This window comes from Oryzias latipes, chromosome 10 (assembly GCF_053564925.1).
Source record: "Oryzias latipes strain Hd-rR chromosome 10, Olatipes_Hd-rR_3.1".
Taxonomy (NCBI): Eukaryota; Metazoa; Chordata; class Actinopteri; order Beloniformes; family Adrianichthyidae; genus Oryzias; species Oryzias latipes.
This window is the reverse complement of record NC_136246.1, coordinates 15,318,648-15,344,904: the sequence shown is the minus strand read 5'-3', so window position 1 is coordinate 15,344,904 and position 26,257 is coordinate 15,318,648. Positions and strand designations below refer to the sequence as shown.

The following is a 26,257-nucleotide window of genomic DNA, read 5'->3' as shown; positions in this document are numbered from 1 at the left end:
TAAAATATTTGGTTTGGGCTTTTGCTTTTAGAATAATCTCCCTGTTGTTACTCTGGGGGCCCTTTCACACTATCGTAGTCCAGCAAATTTGATTCATCAAATCACTGTCACGAGCAGCGTAAACTACTTGGATATGACACATTACAGTATTTTTTAGATGCATCCACTTTTTTGGAGGTGGTATTGTCCAAACTGAGGGCAAACAAGATTTTTTTTTTTTTTAAAGCACAAGATATTGGTTGGACCCACTTGTCTTGTGAATGTCATGGATTTCTTCACGCATTACCTACACGCTACACCAGGGGTCGGGAACCTATGGCTCGCGAGCCATATATGGCTCTTTTGATTGTCACATGTGGCTCGCAGACAAATCTTTAATTATACTTTTTTTTATCATTAGACCAGTCCTTCTCGGGCGCAATGCGGTGCCAGAGGCGCGCAGTAGTAGCGGTGCTTAGAGAGAAAAATCTGCGCCAGCGCTATAAGTTTACAATTATCTATTATTTCACAGAGTTTGTACCAACTGGAAACCTGTGAATTGCCGTGCCTAAAAGTGCGCGCTCCCGTCTCTGAGAAAGAGCGCGCAGTTGCGGGGACGGGATGTGTGAGGAAGAAAGCAGGGGGGGTGGGGCTGAGGTGTTGTGGGGACAGGCAGCAGGTGAATCGCGCAGGGATTATAAAAACGTAAAACCCGCTGCCCGTCACTCACTGCGGCGTGTGAGTGTGTGTTTGGCTCCCCGTCTGCATGTGAGCAGTCTTTGTCACATCTACAGAACATTCAGACCTAAGATCACGTTTAAAGTCTCAACGCCTGAACGAAGCAGAAACTCACCACGTATCAACCAGACTAGACCATCAGCAAAACTACCACGAGAAATACTCATCATTTATTAGCAACAGAATAACAATGTTATTAAAAAGAATCCACAGACTTATTGTACTTTAAAAATGTTGAAATTAAATCAAATGCACACATTCACTTGTATATTTAGTTTTAAACATATTGTCGCGGACTGAGTTGGATGGCTGTTGGGCCGCGTTAAAAGTTCTGGAGTTCATTGACCGCATCAAGCAGAGATCTGATTGGCTCTCAGTTCTGTCGCTCAGCCTGTTGTTAGGTAATTTGGACCAATGGGGTTCAGCTATGGGCCGAATAAGGGAAATGGGAGGGCTGCAGCGGGAGCAGGTGAATATAAAGTTGGTAGAAGCGCTCTCTCTCGTCTCGTGTCGACAGGAGAGATTCAGGAGTTGCTGAATTAATTTTACGGCGTTTGTTGTGGTATACAGTAACCAGAATAAAGAACCTTAAAAGAGGTTAAGTCTCCGTGCCTCAGTGTGGGAAAGGGACGCTACATTATTGTATGGCTCTTTCGAAATTACATTTAAAAATATGTGGCGTTTATGGCTCTCTTGGCCAAAAAGGTTCCCGACCCCTGCGCTACACTATGTTTATATGTAAATAGGTTCAAGCTATTAAACAATCCCTCTTCTTTCAATTTAGGGTTTTTTTCATCCATTTTACTAAGATGCACAGTTCTTTTGTCACTTTCTATTTCTCTTTCTACTCTGTACATCATCACTCTTTAACAATAGCCTTAGGATGAATCAGAATCCTTAAAAAAAAGTCATTACTTACATTTAAATGTTAATTTCACCCGGGGAAGGTTGTCCTCTATCTGCTGCCGTGCGGGTTTTAGGGGGTTCTGGCTGCCGCTGGGGGTCTCGGTGTGGGGATGGCTGGGCACTCGCCCTTCTTTTTAAATTCCATCATCCACTTTAGAAGAACATAAACACTCACTTGAGGACAGGTGTTAGCTCACCTAGTTTGCGTGATTGAATGAAATATTTCGCACTAGGTGGTTTGAATGCATTCGTATGCGTGTGTGAACAGTATTTTTGTTGTGTACATGTTGAAAAGTGAACTTTTATGGAGCCAACAGGTGTGTTCATAACATTTGGGTGTGTTTGGACAGGCCCCGCCCTTATAGACCTGTATTACATCTGAACCTAACAGTAATGATTATAACCATCCAGAAACTTGTTGCTTTATGCTGCTTCATGGTTTTACCCCCCCCCCCCTTTTCTATAATCACCCTACTATCCCCCCCCCTCTAACATCCCTCTGTCTTCTTCCCTCCTTTCCTTTTCTGTCCGGTCCAACACCAAAGATTTTCAAATACGATTAAAATGAATAAAGCCTCGATTACAAAAGGGGTTTATTTAGACATAGCTCTGCTTTGTCTGAAGATTTATAACCCCTATTGTTAAAGTAAAATATATCCAACACAAGAGGCCTTCAGTTCTCATCTGTTTGCCCAGCTGTTGGACAGGACAAGTTAAAACTAAATAAATAAATAAATAAAAATAAATAAATGTTAACTTCTGTTCATCAGTGCACACCCAGAAATGTGTTTCTCCTCCCCTCAAACTATTTCGGAAGATCCCACCCCTCAAAATGCCCCTACAATTGGAGGGGTAGGTAGAAGCCGAAGGGGTAGGGAAAGAGTTCGGATACGGCCTTAATCACCCACACATGCCCAGCTTGAGCTGTTTGGGTGCTGCAGGCTTTTTGGTTGTCTGGGCCCGTGGAGGGTCTTAGGCAGGTGGGGCTGCAACTTAAGAGGAGCACAGATGTGTTTTTACAGTTCCCTTGAGGCTCGTCCAGCCACCTTAAGGAAAGTCATGAAAATGGAACGTATTATTGTTGTAAGTGTGGCAAGTGTGTTCTGAAGTCTTAGTAAGGCTAATGTGCTGTATTATTTGTGATAAGGCTAATGTAAGTATGCACATATGAAGTATGCACATATGTAGATATGAAGTATGCTCATATGACATATGCGGATATGACGTATGCACACATGACGTATGTACATATGCACTGTTGTGCGGCATAGAATGCCTATAGGATGCCCACACAAACTAAGCTCTGATTGTCCAATTTTGTGACAGTCGGGCTGTGCGCACAGAGTGTGCACTCATCATGTGAACAGCATTCATGAGCCCCTTCCACAGTGCGCATATGACAAGCCTGCGCCTCAACTACTTCATCTTCACTTACTCCTAAGTGTTGTACAAGTGTACACTATGACCTGTCACTCACAGCATGAAAATGTATAAAAATGATTGTGCAAAAAAATATTTGATCTACTTGCTTAAAGAGCTGTCTACAATCTCAATATTTTGTGCGGGCCATCTGCATCCTCATCAAGGTTTCCCCATTTTACTGGCCGCAGAAAAGCCTGTTTCTACCTGACTAAGGCATAAGTGATAAGCTGCCACTGTGAACCTTGCAGGAGAAGCCTCTTAAGCACAGTTGGGTGTTAAAAAAGCTTTTTTCTTGTCAATAAATTTGATCTTAAATAACCTTAACCAGGTTAAGAATAAAAAAAAAGTTGGAATTAATAAGTGATTAGATATTGTTGAAACAAACATTTTTTTGTAATGAAATAGTGCCAAAAACAAAACACAAAGTAACCATTTTCAAAGTACAAAATCCCTTTAGCATATCAGTAATGCTTTATCATCATGGCTGATGTTCATTTTGGCAGCTTCAGTGCAAACATAAAATGATGTGGTTCAAAGGTGCAATCAGTAACAGATACCAGCCCATGGAAGCAGTACATTATGTTTACAGCTAAAATAGACCTTAATGAGACATTTTGTGGTTTCCAACTTTCACAGAGTGATCATTTCAAATGCAAATAAAGCCTAAATCACACCACAGTGGAAATTCTGAACTGTATAAATGATGGCTGTGCTTGTGTACGGCGGTGCTTAAACAACTGGAATTTTAGCACTGAAGAGCAGATGGTGGGAGAAGGCCCTCAAGTGATGATTGGTTAACAGTGTAGTCATAATGGGTCAGATGTGTTTGGTGTCAACACATTATAGATGAATGAAAATGTAATATTGAGAATACAGCATAACATCGGGAACCACGGCATAATTAAGCCTAAATTAAAAAACAAAACAAACCAAAAAAACAGATGCGAGTTTTTAAAAAGCTGCAGAAAGAAAACGGGTCAAAAAGTATTTTTTACTCCAGTCTTCAGCAACATTTTGACCATCCTCTATAAAAACAAACTTTGTCACATAACTTTAAGATACATCTGTTGCACATCAAAATAAACAGAACACCAATGGGGGAGTGTGGAGTTTGCATGTTCTCTCCTTGCGTGCATGGGTTATCTCTGGAGAATCCTCCCACCGTCCAAAAACATGCTTCATTGGGTAAATTGGTTACTTGTTCCTAGGTGTGAGTGCAATTTTTGGCCCCGTGACCCCGAAAGGGGACAAAACGGGTTGGGAGGATGAATGAATAAAAATTATAATAAGAATATAAATATAAATAATAAAATAAAATAACCAAATCCCAAAATACGATAAAATATTAATAATAAAGATCTGTGTTGTCACACTACATTTTTACTTAAGCAGCTCTAAGGCAGGGTTTTTCAACCTTTTTTGAGCCACGGCACACTTCAAGCTTGATAAAAATCACGCGGGACACCAGCATCCAAAAAATTTAAAAAAAAAGGAGAAACTCATAGTCTGTATTGATCTAATCTAAAGCCCCTCCGCAATCTCACATGCATTTTTGTGATAATTGTGGCAGAAAAAGCTGGAAGTTGAAGCTGTTTTTTCTAAAAGATGTAATAAAAGTTAAGTTAAAAGATTTAAAAACTGTTTGATATGTGTTCGTTGTGGCTTCAAGATGTTTAACAAGGACGACTCATTGTGCGCTGAGACGCTGTCACTTTAATCCAATGCATCATGGGAGATGTAGTGCAAACAGCCGCCGAACGCAGACTCGAGTCTCTGAGCTTCTTTGTTTTGTTCACTTGTTCCACAGTCTGATACCGGATTCTGTGGAAAGCTACACCGCTAGAGACGAGCTTTAGATGGTCTTTTTGTTAGAACTGAGTGACTTTTTGAGCAGAATCGGAACAAGGAAGTGAAAACTTTAACCACTTCTGATTGGTCAGACTGATGACGTGTGATTAAGCCTCCAAGAATGATTGGTGAAGACAGTTAAAGGGGCGGGACTTTTCAGAAAACAGCTGCAGCTGCTCCTAAATCGCGGTACCGTCATTCTTATCAAAATGTCTTTAATAGAATCAAATAAACGCAAAGAAAAAAGTATTTTACGATCTTTCATATTCCTAACTACTCAGTGCTTTATCAGGGGCTTTTTGGATGAACACAAAGCTGATATCCTGGAGATGGTAAATGTTTTTAGATAAGTTAATGAGGGCAATTTCCTACGGCACACCTGACCATCTCCCACAGTGGCACACTGGTTGAAAAACACTGGACTAAGGAACACCTATTAACAGAGAGACAATTGAAAATGAGCCATGTTAATTTGAATATTCTATGAGAATTTGACTTTTTTGAACTCATTTACTTAAAAATCAACTTTAGAAGATTTTCTGATTTATAATGATGTTGTGATGATGTATTTCTGTTAATGCTGGGACAAAACTTCCAACCAGACTCCTTAAAGAACACTCTGACCGTTGTGGCCGCATTAGTGTTGTTTTTCGTTTTAGTCTTTGTTGAGTACATGCCTTGTTTTTATGTCAGAGTGGGACCTCAGTATTTTTTGGGGGGATCTTTGCGTGGCTTTCTGTGTTGATCATTTCCAGGTGTGGTGCTGACCAGGTATGCCTGCTGATTGGACCAGAGCTGATGGAGGCAGCCTTTAAATCCCTGTGTGGCCCTTCAGAGAAGGGAGCTCTGCAGTAACCTGGCAGCTTCTCAGCTCTGAGTTCCACTTAACTCCACCTTAAAAAATGTTGTTGTTTAGATTAGTGTGGTGTTTCATGCTCCTCTCAGTTATTTTGGTCTTAATTGTATTTAAAGTGATGTTGTAGGGGTAAACTGCTATTTTCTTTACTACTGGCTTCTCCTGTTCATCTTAGTTAAGGAAGTTTAGTCTTTGTCATAATTTTCACTCTTCATTCATGTTGTTAAAGAATTTGGCCTTAGGAGCTCCCTGAAGCCATTTTGCTTCACCTCCTTAAACTATTGCCGTTTTATCACGTATGTGAATAAATTTTCTATTTTGTTTAAAAATATATTTTTCTGCGTTTTGGTTGCAGATTTAAAGTCTCTCTGGAACGCTAAACCAAAATCCAGAAGACGAAGAAAAGGGCATAAAAATCTGAAGACGGTTGTGTTCCTGCCTGTAGCTATTAGCGAATTGGCGCTTTGCTCATAGTTGAAGCGACTCAGATCAACACTATGGGCGAGGGAGCCATCTGCTCAGCACTCAACAAAAGAAAGACGTATGGATTAACTGACGGGTGCGGTGAAGCACTTCACACTTTCATAAACATTTCCATCAGCAGTTTTGTAGTCTAAAGACACAGCTAACCAAAAGATGCTGCTTTTAAATTCATCACAACTTCACATGGATGCTAACACTGCTGTGCACCTGCTGCAGGTTTAAACAAGCACCTGTTAAGAAGTGCTAACAATTTAAATGGCGGCATGTGTTCAATTTGTAGCTTGTGTTTTGATTCTGTCCCTAAGTGGCCTGGAATAAGTTATAGCAGGTTCTTAAAATACTTTAAAGCAAAAAAAAAAAGAAAAAACATTCTGCCTTGTAAATTAGAGTTCACCATAGTAACTACAGAAATGTAATAAAGCCATAGCTATAATTACTCTGGAAATATAATGTTTGATGTCACTCATTGGATTCCGTGCAGTGAAAATGAAGCCTGAGGTGACACAGGCACACTGACTGTAGTTTATTTTACTTTCTGATAACAGCAAATGAAAAGTATGAAACTCTAATGGGTCCATCCATCTACCAATCAAAACAATGTGACCCCTATAAAAAACAAAAAGCCCCTATCCACTGACCACAGTTTTCACAAATAATAAAGCAAATAAACATAAAAAAGGTTTTTTTAACACCAGACTGTACATACATTCAATTTTCTTATAAAACGTGACTTTTTGAAGTCGCGCATCTTTTGATCTTTTTAAAAATAATTCTCAGTGGTCTTTTTATTATCATTGTGACATTTTAAGGCAAAATCTTGTGGGGAGGACCCTTTCTTTACATGATCTCCTGCTAGCTTACAGCCCCTCACAACCACAACCTAACATTACCAGTGCAACAAAAACAAGCAATATCGCAGCTATCCAGCCGTGCAATTTAGAGCCAGATCCCAGCTCGGACATGCATGTTTAGTCTCAATTTTCTTTATATATGTCATGAGATAATTGCTACAAGATCATGTTAAAAAATCCCCAAAACAAAATCCATCCATCCATCCATCCTTCCATCCATCCATCCATCCATCCATCCATCCATCCATCTTCTTAACCTGTTTTATTAGTAACGGGGTCACGGGACCAATAAACTCACTGATATTATTTTATTTTCAAACACCAAACACCAAATTTATTACCATACTGCAACACCTGTGTGTTGTTGTTTTTTTTTTGTTTTTTTTTAAAACATTTCTTACTGAGATTTTGGGTGGAACAAGTGGGTCATTAACAAATGTGTGAATGTTTACCCTTTGCCACCATCTCTTATCATATATTACTTTTTTGCTGCAGACTTTCACACGTGCCATGGCATAGTAATAAGAAAATGAAAGAATCAAAGAAATTTTTACTCAGTTTGAAGCCATGAGCAGTACTACACATTGGTAATTTCAACCCCAAAAAACATCACAGGTTTTCTATTTCAGTCTTACACTTATAAAGCTGTTAACGTCTGATTTCTAGCTGTTAATGAACACAGAGTTTTCAAATCCTAAATAGGTTAGAGCCTGATTTCTCAAAACTGACTCCAAGTCTTTCCAACGGACTGTCCTGAGTAGTAGATCTTTTCAAGGGTGATTGTGGCTTCAGCGATTACTGTTTTGACTTCATGTTTTTCAGTGTCTGTCTTCCACACCTCTCCCTGTGCCCGCCCTCCCAGTGTTGTGTCTCCATGCTAGCAGGGGAGCAAGGCTGAATGGGGAACAGGCTCACAGGGTTATATGTGAGCTTATCGGTACACAGGTTTACTCCGAAGCACTCGTCGTCTTGACAACACACATTGCTGATGCTCCCTTGTCTAGCAACACTAAAATACACACGATCGCACACCTGCTTTTGTGCACTTCTTGCAGCATCCATTATGATCACAAATGAGCGACATAGTTGTGCTGAATTGTGAGTGGTGTCCTTCAAATATCGTTGGCTTAACACAGTGAAGTTAACAGCTGCCTTTTTGCGTTGATAAGTAATTTTAGGCCATACCTAAATGAATGTCTGCAGCTGTTGTATGACAGCATCTTGACATCACATGCGACCTATGCTAAACAGTTGGAGCCGAATGCCATGCACACAGGGTGTTGCTAGGTTACACCATCAGGATGGTGCTGGTTAAGTGGCTGTGGGATCAGCGATGGACAGAACGTACGGAAAGGCTGACAGCCGGTCTCCTGGGCCATTTGGCAAGTTATGTGTCAGATCTTTTTGAAACCCCGCATCTGGTGGAAAGCCTGAACAAATCAAGATCAAAGGGCTGGCTCTAAGACCTGTTGCTCAACCTCTCTGCTGTCAAAGTTTTACTCTTTTTCTTATTTTATTTTTATCCTAGTACCACTCTCTTGTCTTCACATCATCATCAACCCGATTTGTAATACCTCTTTTGCTTTACCTCCCTCTTGCCTCTCTCTGCCTCCCACTGAGAGGTAATCAAGCCCCGTTGTGAGTGTTTAAGCATACAAGCCGACCATTGTTGAGTTATTCTTGGGACTTAATATTTTGTCTGGAAGGGGACAGCCCGTCTTCATACCACATGCTGTGTAATGGCCATCCACACAGAAATGCACCACAGCGAATCTCACACAGAAACACACACACACCAAGACACAGTTAGTGTGCGAGTCAGAAAGCTGTCAGTCACAGACCTCATGCCGACAGAGTTACAGGTAACAGAGTGATAGAATTTGACAGGCTGCTGTCACAGTCTTCACTGATCCACTGAACTCCACACTGTACACACAGCATGCACATCCAAGCCACTGGATTGTGTGAATCTCAATAACGCTAACCTATTAGCAGGATAAGGATTCTTATAAGCGGATACATAATAGGGAAACCTACAAAGTTAAACAGGAAAATCAACAAATAGAAACAGAAAATCTAAGCATTCATCTCCTTATCACTCTTCCTATGCTCAGCTTGCCTTACATATTTCCTCACCCTTAAGCTGCTTTCCTTTTTATTTTTTTACAAGCTAAAACTCCCTCATCTATCTTTTCTAAGCATACTCTCCATTCTGCCTTGAGCGTGCCTTTATCAGCACTTCGCTCTTTTTCTTCCTGCTCTCTGCTGCTGTGAACTTAAACTCTCCGTGGAACCAGAGGCTGATACTACACAATCGCAGTGCTCCTTTAATCTCTCCCCTGCACACATATGGACAGACACATGCAAACACACTCAGGTGGTCATAATTATACACATATGATATGCACATACGATTGCACCTGGCAACACATTTCTATCTTGAATGTCCTTGTACTTTGACTTTATAATAAACCTAAAGCCATAAAAATGTAATCAAAAATTGTCTAACTGTCTGAATTTAATCCTCTAAAATTATGAACAAAACTCCACAAACTATAGAAAAAAATACTTAAAAATCAGTTTTGATAATCAGTCTTACACTGACTTATATCCATTTAATATTTTTCCGATTTTCCAGACATTTTGAAGTATTGATTGTTGGGTTACCATTGCATTATGGGATAAACATGTTCCTAAGAATGGCGTTTAGTTATTGATTGCTCCTCAAAAGTCACAAAATGTCATATAAATAATTGTAATTCTTGAATTATTGATTTCTTTCAAGCATTGTAGTCAAAGCAATAAAGAATTTACACATTTTTATCAAACTCATTATAGAAATGTTGAAATGCATAGTTTAAAAAGAAAAGATAAAACAAAACAAAAAAGTCACTTAAATCACATTTACTTAATTAAATATATAGATAATTAACTAAAGTTAAGTAGAGTTTGATTTATTGTGGGAAGATGCGAACTTATATAACCCCACCCTCTGTTTTGACATTAAAACATGAGCTGTAACCCTGAATTCTGTTGTTTTGAAAAAGGTATCTGTGCCAGATAAGTACCAGTTGGGTAAAATGTACCTGCAACTAAAAGGAGCTTACATGTTATGGTTTAGTAAAATACAGTGGTGGACAAAATTGTTGGTACCCCTCAGTTAAATAAAGAAAGTCCACAATCCTTACTGAATTGACTTGAAACGTTCAAAAGTAACAATAAATTAAAATGTCTTGAAAATTAAATAATCAAAATCGGCCATTACTTCTTCTTTGCTTCTCCACACACCTTTGCAAGCAATAAATCAAGCTCTACTGTATTTCTATATTCAAACCGCTGTGAAACAGGAGCAGACAAAAAATGCCATTCAAAAAAGCTTGTAGCAGTGATGTAGGTGCTACAATTGGCAGGCTGCAATCCATCTGCTCCACTCCATTCCAATGCATCCACTTGCTGACAAATAGATCCATGTGTATCTCCGTTTTCCTCGTTTTCTGAGCTGGTATTTGGCTCAAAACTGTATGGCTGGATAGTTCCAATGTTGTTCGCCATTTTTGTTGCACTGGTAATGTTAGGTTGGAGTTGTCAGGGGGTGTAAACTAGCAGAAGACAGGGAAAACACATGGGTAATGGGAAAAGGGGGTGGGTCACTCCACGTAAATGGTCCCGCCCACAACTTAGATGTGAATTTCTAATTAACTCCTGCCGCTTTGAGCTATGTCTAAGAAAAGGAAAAAGGTTTTTTGATTTCAGATAAAAACAGCATAATCATAATTAAAAGACCACTAGGAACACTTTGACAATATCATAAGATGATCAAAGTAGGACTTTAAATAGTTACTCTTTGATTGTGACTTTATGCTGTTTATTGTGCAGCTTTTATTGTAAAAAAAAAAAGCCCAGTGTGATGCTTTATGTTTTCCTAAGACAACTGCTTGCATTTAAAAAAACACTGTGTTATGCGCAATGCTCCTTGCTTGACAGGCAAAATGACATGTGACCCACGTAGTAGAGTAGAGGGTCATAACAGGTGGCTTGACAGTGGTTTCCACGCATACTCATATAGTTTAGTTATGGCCGTCTCCGAACAAGCTGGAAGAAGAGAAAGCTGGCAGAGACGCAGACTTCTTAAAGAAAACCTGACACAGGTGGGCCAGACAAATCTATGCACTCCACACAAAAGTCAATGGAAGTGGATATTGTCCTCCAAATCTCTGCTTTAACTGAAGCCTCTCAAAGGATATTGGGCACAGCAGGGAACACCGACACACAACAACGCTCCTTTTAAAGCAAAGTAAATGTTTGTCATCTTGATAAAATAACAGCTTGACTTTGGTTTACTTGTCTTGAATGCACTCTCAAATAAAAGCTTTAAAGGATTTTCACAAGTTCATTCTTGCAGGGTACTACTTTTGAATATTAAACATTCTTCTTGATAGGGCCATTGTTCTTTTTTTTGTTTTTCTAAATTCCCAAGACTCCCTTAACCGAACATTATATATGAACATGGCTGTCCTCTAAGGTTATTCATGTTTTATGTGTTCAGCATCAAATATTTACAATGATCTGCAGCAAGAGTTTGTAAAACACAGAAGTTTTAAGAGCTCTTTTACTGCTCCTTATTATTGATGGAGAGGGAAACGGACTGAAATGATTTCACTACAGTAGACAGCACAGTCAGAATAATAATATGACCAATAATTTTAGGATTAGCAGTCAGGCCATTTTGTTTTAGAACTTGCATATAATTTTTTTTTATTACAAAAGACAAAAAAAATATTGATTATTTTTTAGTGTAGACATCCATGTGAATAGCTACTGTTATTACATTGATCAATAATCCTACATAACACACTGTACACAAAATTAATTAACTAGATTTTGAACAGAACAATCTCATGCACATTTTTGGGTATGTTATTAAATCTTGCTCCTATTTTATTTAATTGTATGATACTTATGAAGTCAAGTTTTGGAGTAATATCATAGCAAATGTCAATCTCAGAGAGGAAAAAGTCATTCCGGCTTTTGAAAAAATACTTAAAAAATATTTGATAACAATAATTTAAAAAAAGTTATTCTGATACATTTTTTTTATTTTTGATAATATTTAAACTACACATTTTGGATTAAAATAATAATTCCTGTAAAACACATAGTATATTCTGCAAAACTACTTCCGATTAGTCCAGACAAACCCCTAAATAAGGCTGGTGTGGACTTTACTTTGACTTAAAGCCTCTACAAGAGTGCTTCCTGTCGTATTTCCCAACTTATAAATTCTGCAGTGTCAGTCAGTAATTTAAAAACATTTGATTGGCTAAAAAAAAGTAGCCAGCGAGGAATGTGGAAGTTCCTGTTGGGGCTGAACTCTTAAAATCGTCAATGAAGCGTATAAAATTGTAGATGCTGTTTCTGCAAGGAAAATAGTGTTTCTTCCCAGAGTAGAAATGTTAGCTGGTACTCTTGCAAAAAATAATATTGATATGAATTCTTTTCTGTAAAATGTAACTCTGCAAAGTGCTTTTGCAGTAGCACCCTTCATCATTGTCACCTTTTCCCACACATTCACACTTGGAAGCAGTCCAGCACCGAGCTTCACTGGAGGTGCTTATGGTAGTCACACAAACATGTACTTTGTACTCACACTTTGCTGGGAGGCCGTAGCCACCTGTGATCTTTGCCTCTCCTGTCTCACAGCAATGGAGGGAAGCGCACTCTTTTTTCAGCATGGGACCTGCAGCACGATGGATGGCTCCGTCCACTGGAAACAAAATCATAGGAGAGTCAAGGTTCTCCTACTTTTACAGAGCCCCTGACATTTAACTGCTGGAAGGAGCTGAGATGTTGTCAAAAAATGGCAAAGGTGTGCAGCAAAGAGTTTGTGATGAATGGATAATAAACAGTTTTCTGTGTGACTGAATCATCTGTCCCCCTTTATGTTGGACTGATTAATAGATTTCAGGGCTACCGCCTTGGTTAATTGCTTGATTTAATGAGTTATTAAGGACTCGGATGATTTGACTTTTTGGTCAATTAGTCTTTATTAATTAAATTTTCATAAATCTATGCCAAATTCTGAAATGTGCATGAGTCTTTGACATCCAGCACATCCAAAGACCGTGGCCATGTTTATTATGGCTACAACACTGCAAAGGGGATTGTGAAGCTCTATTAATTTCAAATTCTTTTATATTATCATTGATTTGAGTCAGACATCTCAAAATTCATATACAAACTGTTGATTTTACCAAGATGAAAACCTTTTCATCTAAATGGATTGAAGAATGACATCATCTCAGGAAAAAGCCGGCATCTTCTCAGAGTGCAAGGCTCAACTGTGTGCTACACCTCAGTCAGAGCTTGAGGTTTCACCTGCTAGAAGACATCCTCCACAAATGCTTTGCCCAGAATTTGTCTGGGTGGTAGTCTCCTGACTCCTCCCTGCCGCAGGCTCCTGACATCCTCCTTTGATGGCCAGAAGCTTTTTATCTCTTTTTGTTTCCTTTGACAAGCTCTTGCTTGGCTGCCTTAGCTCTGACCCACTGTTTGCAAGAATCACACAGAGTGCAGCTGTTTCCAAAGTCACATCAGAGATGCACCCTCAGGAGGCTTGGAAGAGCATCACATTTAGGAAGCTGAATTTTGCCTGGGAGATATCCAAATGTTGATCTGGAGTACAGTCCTTTGAAAAGCTCAGGCCTCTGACTGGTTAACGTTTTATTTTGACGCCTTTTAACGTTTTGTTTAAGCTGTGACTTGAAGTCAGAAAAGTCAGTAAAGTCTACTAGAAGTAGAAAATTCTAGTAATAGTCACACTAAAAAGATCAGGACTAGATAGACTCATGTTCAGAGTGCTGGGGTACTGACTAAAACAGCAACTGACTGAAACTCTTTTTATGAAATCACCTTCAACAGAACTATTATCTGCAAACAGTATCTCCAAATTAGACCAGTTTGCTTTGTAATACAGTTTTGGATTGTTTTTTCAAATAAATATAATGAAAAACCTTTTAAGGACAGCATTATGGCTTCTCCGTATCCTCATTTGAAGGCAGGCATAAGAGAGATGAAAGGAAATTGAGGGATGACAGAGATTTGGAATTATTTACTTAGGGTACGTTGTGCCCAAATTATTTGTTTTCTTTTTAAATCTTAATATTAAAAACAGTAACATTTTATGAACATTTTCAGAGAAGTGTTGGATTGATATTTTTCCTTTGTATTATTGGTAAGAATCCCCTTTGGAATAACGGATCACGTGACAAAGTAGTTTTTCCTGCTTGTCACCATTCTGTCACATCTCAGTTTGGTATTTCCTACGTTCCTATGGACTCTGATTTGTAGCGACGTATGGATGGTGTCCCTTTTAATTTACGGAAATGCCAACAGTTTGAAAACTGATCAAGAAGAAGAAATGAATAAGTGCGGAATGTCCCTGGCTGGAATTACATGACATCAAGTCTTTCATATATCGGAATAGAGCCAGGAAAGAACAAGCCTGGAGCAAGATTCACAAGATTTGAAAATTCACACCAAGCCTCTTCCAACTGGGACTGCGTTTAGCGCGTCTTTGAACGCACATCACATGCCCGGTGCGTACACAGCATCATGGTTTTAGACTGACTGTTTCAAGCGAGTAACAAAAGACATACACAACAGGTTTGAGTTTGTTTATTGTATGCAATCTCTTCCACCTGTCCTTTCTGGTGCCCAGATGACAAAATGGTGACCAAGGCTTTTAACTTCTGTTCATGAGGGTTGAACATAAAGAGTGTAAAGACGTAGAGGGGTAAGAGAGGTTTTGACTTAATTGATGACCTTTTGGTTTGTAATGAGTTGAGTTGTGTCTTATTTTATGTTTGTTTTGTTTACAGGAGTTTAAATGTATAGTTTTTTATGAAACATGTATCTTCTGTTGGGTCTGTTTTGTTTGGCTGAAATGGCTCTCCCTTACTCGGTGGAGCCAGCTAATTAATTTGCAGCCCAAAAAAGGTGGAGGATCTGAGTGTGAAGGGACGCCAAAGGGGAAAGAGCAAGTGTGAGCTGTGCAGCAAGAAAGATATTGTTCCTGAACCTTTTGGTCGTCTGCTGCACTGCTCACGCTACAATGTGACAGGTCATCCTGATGTGGTCCTAATTTTAGTTGATTTTATTAAAAAAGGAATGATCAAAAGTGTTTTTAAATGCAACGAAGACATAAATATAGGGAAAATTTACAGTGCACACTTTAGTGTCTGCCCATATAGAATAGTAAAGTTTATTGTTTTAACTGATTTGTCAGCCTTTTATATCAGATGTTGATGTGTTGTGTCCAGTCTTATTGGAATAGCGAAATCTTCGTTCAGTCTTTTTTTTAATTTAAATTTTATACAAACTGGTGAATTATTAGAACGTATTTGCTTCTTCTTTTTATAAGCCAAGATTCTCCCAGATATATAAGCAACTATAACAAATGTTATCTTTTATATTCAACCAATACCTCCACTTGTGTTTTTTTTAAATGTATTTTCAGTGTCTTAAGAAGGATTTTAAATGTCTTGGTACAAACAATTTTTACAATAAAAAGTGGAGTCTTTCAACATTTCTGAACTAGAATGTGAAGCAGCAGCACCTGAGTAATTCAACCGTTTCTGATAAGATCAAGACACTGTGTTTGTGTTGTAAAGAAACTGAACCCAAGTGTTGCAGTCTTGTGTAAAATGTGCATAATTAGCCCCAGAATAAAACACATCTGTCAGGAGTGGGTTTGTGGAGGTACTGTGAGACTTGTCAGCACTTGGTGAAAATAGAACAATAACACCTATCCATATGTCACAGCTCAGCATGTTGGCCCGCGGTTCTCGTCTCTCTCTGACTGTATTCCGAGCAGCTGTTTCGGTGCCGTGTGAGTAGCTCCAGGCAGGGTTCTGAAGTTATTTGAATGTTACAGTGTTAAGTTGGCTCAACACATGCGGTGCTGAGCCGTAGTGTGCCGTGTCATGCTGTGCCATGCTGAGCAGGGCTGCACTGTGAGTGACGAACAGGAGAGAGGAGGTGACTGATGGGCTGTGAACATCAACTACATCTTCAGCTGAGGAGCGGGGATGACACACGGTGGCTGCATAGGTCGAATGAAAATGTGTTGCTGTGCAGACTTGTTTGGTTTCTACATGGACGGAAATGTGCAGTGAGTTCTTGAGGTGGTGCTTGCACATACCACCTTTGTGGAAGCCCAAATCAGAAATAGACAATATCTGGGATTAAGATGGAGACAAGAAGGAAGCCAGTGCAATAAAAGACAGAAACAGGTCAAATTAATATTTACAGAAATCAATAAAAACAGAAAAAAGACTTAGAAACTAATGAGATTTGTTTTTTCATCTATCAAGCTGCACATTCATGGGTGCACATGTCTGTCTATCTCTAGTCTACCACTCATCTTCTTAAGGTGTTTTTTAATACCCAAACACCTCCATGCTCAGACCCAGACACTCTCAGAGCAGCAATACAGTGTTCACCTGAGAACAAAGCTGAAAGAAATGAACAGGATTGAGCCTGCCACATCAGCGCACAAAACCCCCCAAAGCACAGTTGAGATAAAGGCAAACACTAGTCAACAACTAGGAAGTTATTCAGGGTTCATTTCATTCACTGCATATGAGAACAGGACCAAGTGAGTGTGACATCACCCAAGGAAAATAACTTAATTCTGCTCCAACAAAATTGAGTCAATTCAGTCGCCATTTTGCTTGATATGGCCATCGCCATGTTGGAACCAGAAATTATCTCTAGGCAGTAATTGGTTTGAGTCAGTCTGAGTCACCATTTCTATAATAGGAGCAGCCGTGTGCAGCGGTAGGGCTGTTGACCCCTGATCAGAAGATTGCAGGTTCGATTAACACCTTGCCATGTGTTGAAGTGTCCTTGGGCAAGACAGTGAACCCCATTTTGCCTCCGGTAGTTATAGGTGTGCGCCAGTGTTAGGCACTTTATGAATGTATGAACGGGACTGTGACTGTAATGGGCTTTGGGCCTTCGAGGAAGGTAGAAAAGTGCTAAATAAGTATACGGCATTTACCATACACCAATCAGGAGTGAGTTTAACCACACCCCTAACACTTGGAAGAGTGCTTAGGAGTACAGTCCCCCACCCATTCGCGGTTTAATATTCGCGCCCCGCCCATTCGCAGGTGGCCGCGTGTGACATGACGTCACAAGCGTGAGGCGCAGAATAGCGCTAATTCCGCGAATTTTGAAAAACGATTTAGTCTGCACTTTATGTAAAGTGTTGTTTACGCGTTTAAGATGCCATCCAAACGCACTGCATCATCTCCAGCTTCTGGAAATGAACCCAAACGGCAAAAAAAGGTTCTGACTCTGCAGAGGCTCCGGCTCTGGGAGTTTTAAAACAGCATCAATTATTCGTGGATTTTCGTTATTCGCGGGGGCGTGAGGAACGTAACCCCAGCGAATACGGGAGGATTACTGTTTTTGTTACCAAACATTTTGTATGTTTTGCGTGAGAGCACATACTTTAATTCAGGCATCTGATTGGCCAGTTTAAAAGTTGAATAACTAAAGAAAAAATAAAAAAAGGAAAACAAAACCAGATAAGCAAGAACATGTAAAAAAAAAAGCGTCAGAGCAAGAATATAATAACTGAAATAGCTGTTTCATGCTCAATAGAAGTCTATGGGATTTTGGCTTCCTGGAGCCATTGGGTACTTCCTGTTTGGAACGCAAGGGGGGAGGGGTCACTCGGTTCAGTATTCATATACAGTCAATGGTTCATTCACACTGAGCCTAAAAAAGCTCAGTTCACTGATGTCTGCATATTACCATAACCTGATTCCTGCATCCATTGTTAGTGCAGTTTCTCCAGGATCATCACTTGTGACTCAACTGCTGAGGTGGTTGTTTCACACTGGAATTTTTTTTTGGATTGCACGGTCTATGGCAGCCCATGCACGATGTGGTTTTGAGGAGTCCTTAAACTGCAGAAGCTTTAGACAATCTAAACCAATACACCATTTAAGGCTCCATTCAGCAAAGAATTGTCTCATTAATTGTGTTCAACATCGCCACATAATTCATTCAAGAATTAAAATGAAAAAATAATCAACCACGCTTTGACAATTCAAACCAGAGCATTCCTGCTCCTGCCATCAAGACAGAAAGACATTTCCTGATTGAAGAAGTTGCTCATTCCATAAATTTAAGTAGTAAAGTGACCTAAACTGCTGCCAGCTGAAAAAGATTAATCACTTCAGTACTCTCCAGTGAGCTCTCAGCCCTTTGCTTAGTTAAATCAAGGAGGTGTTCATGTGTTTTGTTAAGCTCCCAGGTTTCTACATAGAGGCCAAAAATAAAATAGTTATCTAATATGTTGTATTTCTGGGGATTTATAGTACAAACAGTCCGGAAGGCAAAACAGTTGGTATAAGGCATATTGTTAAATAATTGCAAAAAGTTGTAAATATTTCTGTGGTATCTTTTTAACATTCGAACTTATATTAGGGTTGGTCACGTATTATGAACTGTTTCTTTGCAATTTTTATTATTATAGTAAATTTATTTTTGTTTTGTTTTTAAAAAAAAAAATCATTTTCTTAATGTTTAACTGAGGTTTTCGCATTTTCTCCTAATGATGCCCGAGAACAACCTATTTTGGGTGATGTAATGATGGACGATACCACAAACATTCTGCTTTATAAGTTGATAAGTTAAAAGGATCTTAAGATAGGAGCTTTTTTTAAAAAAAACATGTTATATTTGCACAGTTATCATGTTGAGCTACTAAAATTTGAAATCGTGGCCCCGTTGGTCCTGCGATGACATGAAAGCTTGTAAATATAGGCAATATTCCGTTTCTTGTTTAATCAAAATTGAAGCTTTAATAAAAACAAAAATGATTTAAAGAACCTGGTGCTTTATGTAGAAAAGCCACTTTGCACTAAAAAGCTGCAAAACCAGTCGCAAATTAGGACATCCTAATGTAAAAGAGTGTATTTTTAAATAAGAAATATTTAGGAAAGATGTCGTCTGTTGAGTATAAATTCATCCAGCTCCAACACGTTTTAATAAAGCAGAATATGACATATTTGATCATATAAAAGCCTACACAAATGTAAAAAAAGCTTACCGGTATACAACAATCATCTGACCTGTCTCAACAGCTTTAAATCTGATGAAGGAGAGATATTGTGCCAGTAAACACCAATCAGAATTAGTGAATGAGGAGATTCTGCAACCAGTGAAGTTGTGAACAGTTAAAGTTGCACTTTTGAAGAAGTCAAATACTGAAGGCACTTTTTGTTTTTTAACATGTCTCACACATGCAGCAAATCATGTCTGACATTCCTCAATTCTGGCAATCCTCCAATCATGTGAATAAACAGCGGGGTCCTCTGGACCACCTGCATTAACTTGAGATTTCTACAAAGGGCTACGACTTTAAAGTTCAACCACTTTCTTAACGCCTGTTCTTAATGAAGATTTTATCATGTTAATTTCTGCTCCACTAGACAACATCTTTAGTAGTTTTTTTTCTCTAATAAAACCTTTTTTCTGATGTTTCATCTTCGTTTTATCCTCACAAGTTAGACATTTTCAAGGTTAAATAAAAAGATTTGACTCAATCAAATGTTTTCAACCCAAATGACCCAAAATTTTAAATCTCTTATTTTTTGAACGAAGATTGCGTCTTGGAGACAAGAAGAGTGGTGATAGCAAAATTGGTGCTCCTGGCCTCTCTGGGAACCCATAACTGCTTCAGTAAAGTTAATAAATACTCACACACCCAATCAGCCTTTACATTACTCCCTCGTAAGTAATGAAGATAACCCTTTGAGTAAAGGCACAGGAGACAGAACATGTAGGCTTTTTCTAGGCTGTGATAACTCCTGCCTCTGTGGGAGTCTGTGTAATAACCCAGCAGGAACGCTGCACGCCACTGAGCAGATTAAGATACTCTCCTGTCACTTCAGTGTGGCCAGAAATGTATAGAGGAAAACTCATGAGCATAGTGGAGTGCATGCAAAGATGCCTTTGGTGTTAAGCTGCTCGTTCTGTGCAGATAATTTTACATGGGAATATGTGGAAAACAAGTGTATGTAAAAATTATGAGGAACATCATCATTTCTCTTCACTTGTATTAAAATGTTTAACAATTTTTAGCATGTGTCTCTGTTTGTAGCCTGCAAAACATTCACTTAACAGAATTTGAGTTTAAATGGTTTGAATAACAGTTTCTGTATTTTACTGAGTACAGTCAGAACTTTTACACATTCTGAATAGGGCTTGCTATAAAAAAAAAGCACATTCAGGCTAATATTAATACAAAGTGCAAACATCAGCACTTGTGGCAGTGTAATGGGGTGCATCAGTGTATGGTATAGGTGTTGCATGTGTGCGAAAGTACTATTGCTCCAGTAATATGCATTTGAATCATTGGGAGGTGTGTAATCAGCAAAGAAACATCTTTTTCATGGAGGTCAAATAGCTATTTTAGCAATTTCAGACTTCATTTTGCATACTTACAATAACATTACTTCACATATGTGCATGATTTGCATACCAGCGATTCAGATATAGCTCCAGTTGTTTTTAAAGGGTACATTATAAAGACGAGAACAAGATACCTATAAGCCCATGCTGTGCAGAGCAGCTCACTATTCATTTTCCCCAAAGTTGAACAGGAATTCATAGTAAGCTTAATTTATTTCTCAGTGTATTTTTGGTAATTGTTTACTGTATTTAAAAACATTATTTCAAAAAAGGATTTCTTGCCATCTCAACATCAATGTACAGTAAAGTCACAGCAACTAAACAAATATCTAAAAGGTCTGCTGCCCTTTAATTTGTTGTAGAGGTGCCTCAGTCCTTGTGCCTGTTCTCCAATCTCTATTCCTTTTATTTAAGATGCACAAACCATAACGAACACTAAATGTTCATTTAAATACCACTGTATACAGCTGTGATCCTTCAGCCTATCTCTGGGTTTCCATGTTTTGCTGCATGGTGCTTTGACAAAAGTTGTGTGCTGGAAGGCTGGCCTGATGCCACAGGCCTGTGACATTACAGCTTGAAACTGTGACCATCAGGTTAGGAACGCAGTGCAGAGTCCACTATTCTACAGTTGAGGAGTAAGAGAACAGCAGGCTTTAGAGAATTTGGAAATAATGCAAATTTAAGAATTTGGGGTAGATTAAAAAGGTGAGTTACTTTTGAAATAAGCTAAAAAAAAACTGGACTGCTGCTCAAAGGTTTGAAGAAAAAAAAAGTATTTCAAAGAAGAGAAAGCGAGTCAAGGTCTAAAGAAAGAGATGATGAGCCAAGAATCCAAATAACCTGGAGAGAAATGTGAGGTTTCATCTGTCAGTGGTTTATATTCAAGAAGTGTTGGAGAACTTCAGGCTCACTCTGCTGACAAGCTTTATGGAGATGCTGACTGCATTCTCCAACATGACCTGGCTCCTGCCACTCTACTAAAAGAGCCAATTCCTAGTTTGGGAACCTTGATCCTGGCAATAAAAAAGTAATGAAATCTGAGCACTCGAAAGACATCAGTACCGTAAAGTACCAGAAACCAATGGCCTTCATTCCATGAAGCACTTTAGTGTTTATTTACTCAAAGAAAGACTAAACAAACTACTGTGTCCTATAAATGTTCATACTTTTTCAACAACTGTTTAATATTTAAATTAGTCTTTCATAATATTGCAATTTTCTGAAAAAAAATATTTTGGTTGTTATTAGCTTTAAGTTAAAATTACTTAAATAAATAAATACATTACATTTATCAGTCTATGTGTTTTTAAACTGAATATTTAAAGATAAATCAAGTATTTGGTCAAATTCAAATATACCCAATTGGATCTATTAAAAACAATGGATTATTTTGTGATTTTCTACATGTTAATCTGTAACTTAATGGTATTTGAAAATAACGTAATAAATACGCATTGTTTAGCCATTGCATGGAACCCTGCGTTATCACTTGTAACTGGTGAACTTAAAGGGCGCTGATTGTCATCATGCCATCAACAAACTCTGAAATGATTAATAGAATAGAAAATGCCAAAATTCATTTAAAAACATTGACTTATTTTTTAGAAACCAAAATCGAAATAAAAGAAAGACAGGACTAACTAGAAGAGCAGAAGGGGAATGAAGTGTGACAAACAAAGGGAGTGCAGTTAATGAGAGGGTGAAGCCCCAAAAAAGAGACAACAGGGAGAGTGGAAAATAAGCATGTAATGCAAGAACTAATGCAGGTGAGGTGGAATTAATTATTAGTGTTTCCACCTCATTTGAGAATTGACCTGATCGCTTCACTTCCCTTTAGTGTTTGCATCACAAAAGCTGTTTTACATGTGAGGAATTTGAGGATATTCATTTTAAATAAAGCAAATGCACATATCAAGAAAAATAAAAGAATAAATGAATTCTAGAGATGTAGCTTAATGTCTGCAGTCATGTTTGAGATATTTTCACATCAAGTTGCAGCAAAACTTATATCATAGATAATAAAATGAAATAAAGTATATTTTACTATCAGTTAATAAAGAATATAAATATACTTTTTTGCCTTCAGTTTTGAAACATTTTGAAAATCCTTTTCAAAAAAGGTTCCATAAAATCCTCTGAGCAAGGCAGAAACACAGCAGATGTGGGACAAAAATACACAATAAAGCTATTTTCTGAGTCTATCCTTAATCCGCTGTATCCCTTTTGGGGTCATGGAGCTGTCGGAGCCTAACCCGCCTACTGTTGGGTGAAGGCAGGGTACACCCTGGACAGGTCACCAGTCTGTCACAGGACCAAACAATCGCACACCCATACCCACTCACATTCACACATAGGGACAATTTAGCATCATCAACTAACCTTATCGCATTTGCTGTCCTCTGGTAAGCATTAATCTTCATAATTTATTTCATCAAATATTTAAATTTTAGCTTGCATGTTGTAGAAGGAACTCTCCTTTACTTTGGTAATTTAATGCAAATGACCTAACCAACTTTTATGTCTTTGCTTCTTTGTGCACAAACTCTGCATATTCATAAATATTTACAGAGTGAAGGCTTCGTGAAAAAATGCAATTGAAAGCCGAGCTGCAATGGAAAGGTCAATAGTGTCGATGTACGAATGCAGCCTGAAGGCAACTGTTTAGAAATGCAGCTGCCAATAAAGAAGTCATCCAAAGAGACACCGCATGATGGTCAAAGGTTCTGCACTAAACGACTACAAAGACAGGAAATAACCTCTGAAATCCCCTGATCCTGACTCTCCCCATGAGCGCAAATAAACACAAAACTGAAATGCAATGCTGCAAAACAACCTTTGCTTTCTTTTTTTCATAAGAGCTCTTCTGCATAAGTAGATCAACATTAGCGAAAAACCAATCCAATGTGTCTGCCATGGATTAGCAACTATGGCTGCCCTTGCCAGCTGACCTCTTATAGGCCAAACAACCTGTCTATCAAACTAATGGGGTGGAACACAGGCATATTGCATTCCCAAAAACCCTTAGCAGAGCTGGGACCCGCATTTCCTTCAGTTAGCTTGTTGCCAAGGCAACGGTTTCGATAGGTTTGGTGTTGGACAGACAAATAAATATGCACTGAGTCATACACCCGCCAGAAAAGCAGCTAAGAAAATAGGAAAGGAAATATTTATTTAAAACACTCTCTGTTGGCTTTAGATTTGCACTTAGAAGAACTTCAGGTGTACAACAAAACAATAAGGATCAGACAGCAATCATCAACAGATACCAAAAAAAGTCTACTGCCAGCACTACAGGCTCACTGGATAAATGGCCACAGCCTGAATTTCTGAAGCAGACAGTTGTTAGACCAATAAATGTGATAGTTAATAAGTGTAAACACCTTTGGAAAAACATTTTTTTGGTTTTATTTGCTCTTAACATTTAGGATGTAAGGAAAAACAAATTCTTGGAACAAAAATTGCTACTCCAGTTCAGGAAGGGCTTGAAATTAGTTTTAAATAAAAACAAAGGGGAGAAAGAGGTGAAAAACATAAAGACAGCCCGCGAGAGAATAAAAGTTTTTAATTTCTTAGAATAAAAAATAAAAATTGGTGTGTATTTATTCATATCTAGGGGGAATTTGACTTGAAATATGGGATTGGGCAACTATACATTGGGACTTAAACATCCATATAACCTAACCTGTCAGAATCAAATGTAAAAGGATTTATGCTAAAGTAACAAGCAAACATATGTTTTCAATGCAACTGTAATCGCCACATTAAAAAGTTACAATTAATAAATATTGAGTTATTTAACATTAAGGAGTAATTATATTTATTTTTCATTACATTTAGTTACATTTATAAGTTATATCTGGCCCTTTGAGGAAAGTTACTATGTTGATGTGGCCCTCGGTGAAAATGAGTTTGACACCCCTGCTTTAAAGGAATAAATAAAAAAATATATATATAAAAATGAAACTACATCAAAGTACTGGAAATCAAAATCTATAAAAATCGTTTTTTGTCTGTTTCTTTCTTCGTGTCTGCTTTTTTTTGTCTGCTTCTTACCTTTTGGGCAGAAGATAGCGGTGCTTTTCTGAGTTCATGAGACACTAAAAGCTCATTTTAAAAACGTGGAGCAAGGTCACAGTGAGCTTTACAAAAAAGTACAAACAACAGTAGTTCAAAATTGATTCTATCATACACTGGTAGATGTTGGGCGAATAGAAGCTACTGTTTATATATTTACACTCTGGAGTGATGTCAGGAGGAGAGCAGCACCGCTTTTTTCCCTCTTTAAGACCTGAGCAAATATTTGAGTTAACCTTCTAAACAACTAACCTACTAGTCTCAAGGCACCGGTTAAGCAGAATAAACCACTTTGGTAATAGAACCAAAAATGTAATGTCCACACATGTGGAGGCCAGGTCTTTAGTGGTTAAACAAGTTGAAGGTGGAAAAGGGGGGACTAATCAAAGCATTGTATAGTTTAAGATTAAAAAAGACTTTAGACAAAAGGCAAAGCTCACAAAAGCTGGCTTTGACAAAGTGAGAAAAGTTGGGATGGCGGGCCCTAACCAACCGCTCAATATTTCATAAAAACACACAAAAAAAGCTAACAAACACAGTAGGGAAGGGATGAAGACTTAAAGTTGCTTTCAGCTAAAAGAGCTGGTAATTTTTGTCAGGTAAAAAAATGCCTTTCATACTATCTTAGGAGCAAAAGTTAGACCATTTATCTGAGAAAAGCCTTTGTTTTGGCTAAAATAGAGTTGTACACCAAAGCAGGGATTCCAAGCACACCTCTTATTCTACATTAAACTACATGAAAAACTTTCAGAGCACAACTTTTAAGGAAACGAGCACAAATGAACAAGTGTTCATTTCTATGAACTGAGGCAACACTGAAATGTGGGACAACAGTTTGGGAAAGTCAGACAGAAAGAGATTATGAGATAAACTGGTGGTTTGTCTTTTGTTGATACATTGTAGATATGGTCCAGGACCTCACACATTTTCATTCATCTGAGTCTATATAGACATAAAGAGTTTAAAAAGGGCTGCAGGAGTTCATCTTGATCCAAAAAACATTGCAGTTCAAAGACTCTTTTTGATTTAAATTTCTTCTTACAGAAACTTTACTGCAAACTGTTAAACAACAAAAAAGCCTATTTGATGCATTTTTACCAACAGCAGTGAAACTAATCTAAAAAGGCCACATCAGCACAGACATGCACAAAGTTTACAAATATCTTGGTGCCGCATCTCATCTCCACGGCCCAGAAACCAATCTTCCGCTCTCTACCCTCATCCACAATGCAGCCCCTATTGTTCATTTGTTCATAAAAGTGTGTAGACGCGCCTTTTGTCCGCCTGCGTTTTTACCCCCCTCAATAAGCCGAGAAGAAAGCAGCGAGAGCTCCGCAGACACACGGGGACCAAGCCAAGAGACTTCCAAGCATTTCAGAAACCATCTCTGCTCTTGAGGATTGATTACAAACGTAGCTCCAACAAACTCAGTCTGGATTTCTCGTCTTTGAGAGAGATCCAGGGAGACAAGGATTTTTTTTATTCCCACCAACTAATTATAAAATCCAAGAAGATGAAATTTTAATCAGAAATATGCTTTATCTGTTGAGCACTAGGTCTGGAAGTCCAAAAGCACATGAGTCAATCTTTTGCATGTGCAACTGACTTT

The 26,257-nt window shown here is 38.4% G+C and overlaps 1 protein-coding gene across 4 annotated transcripts in view; it reads right to left on the bottom strand.

Moving 5' to 3' along the window:
- macrod1 (mono-ADP ribosylhydrolase 1) overlaps window positions 1-26,257 on the bottom strand; it is a 156,535-nt gene that overhangs the window by 38,185 nt on the left and 92,093 nt on the right. For 2 of the 4 annotated variants that reach the window (XM_004073156.5, XM_078954078.1), the window contains exon 5: window positions 12,731-12,847. The exons of the other annotated variants lie outside the window; for them this stretch is intronic. In XM_004073156.5, coding sequence (XP_004073204.1) covers window positions 12,731-12,847 — 117 coding nt within the window. The remainder of the gene's footprint in view (window positions 1-12,730; window positions 12,848-26,257) is intronic. 4 annotated transcript variants of the gene reach the window in all.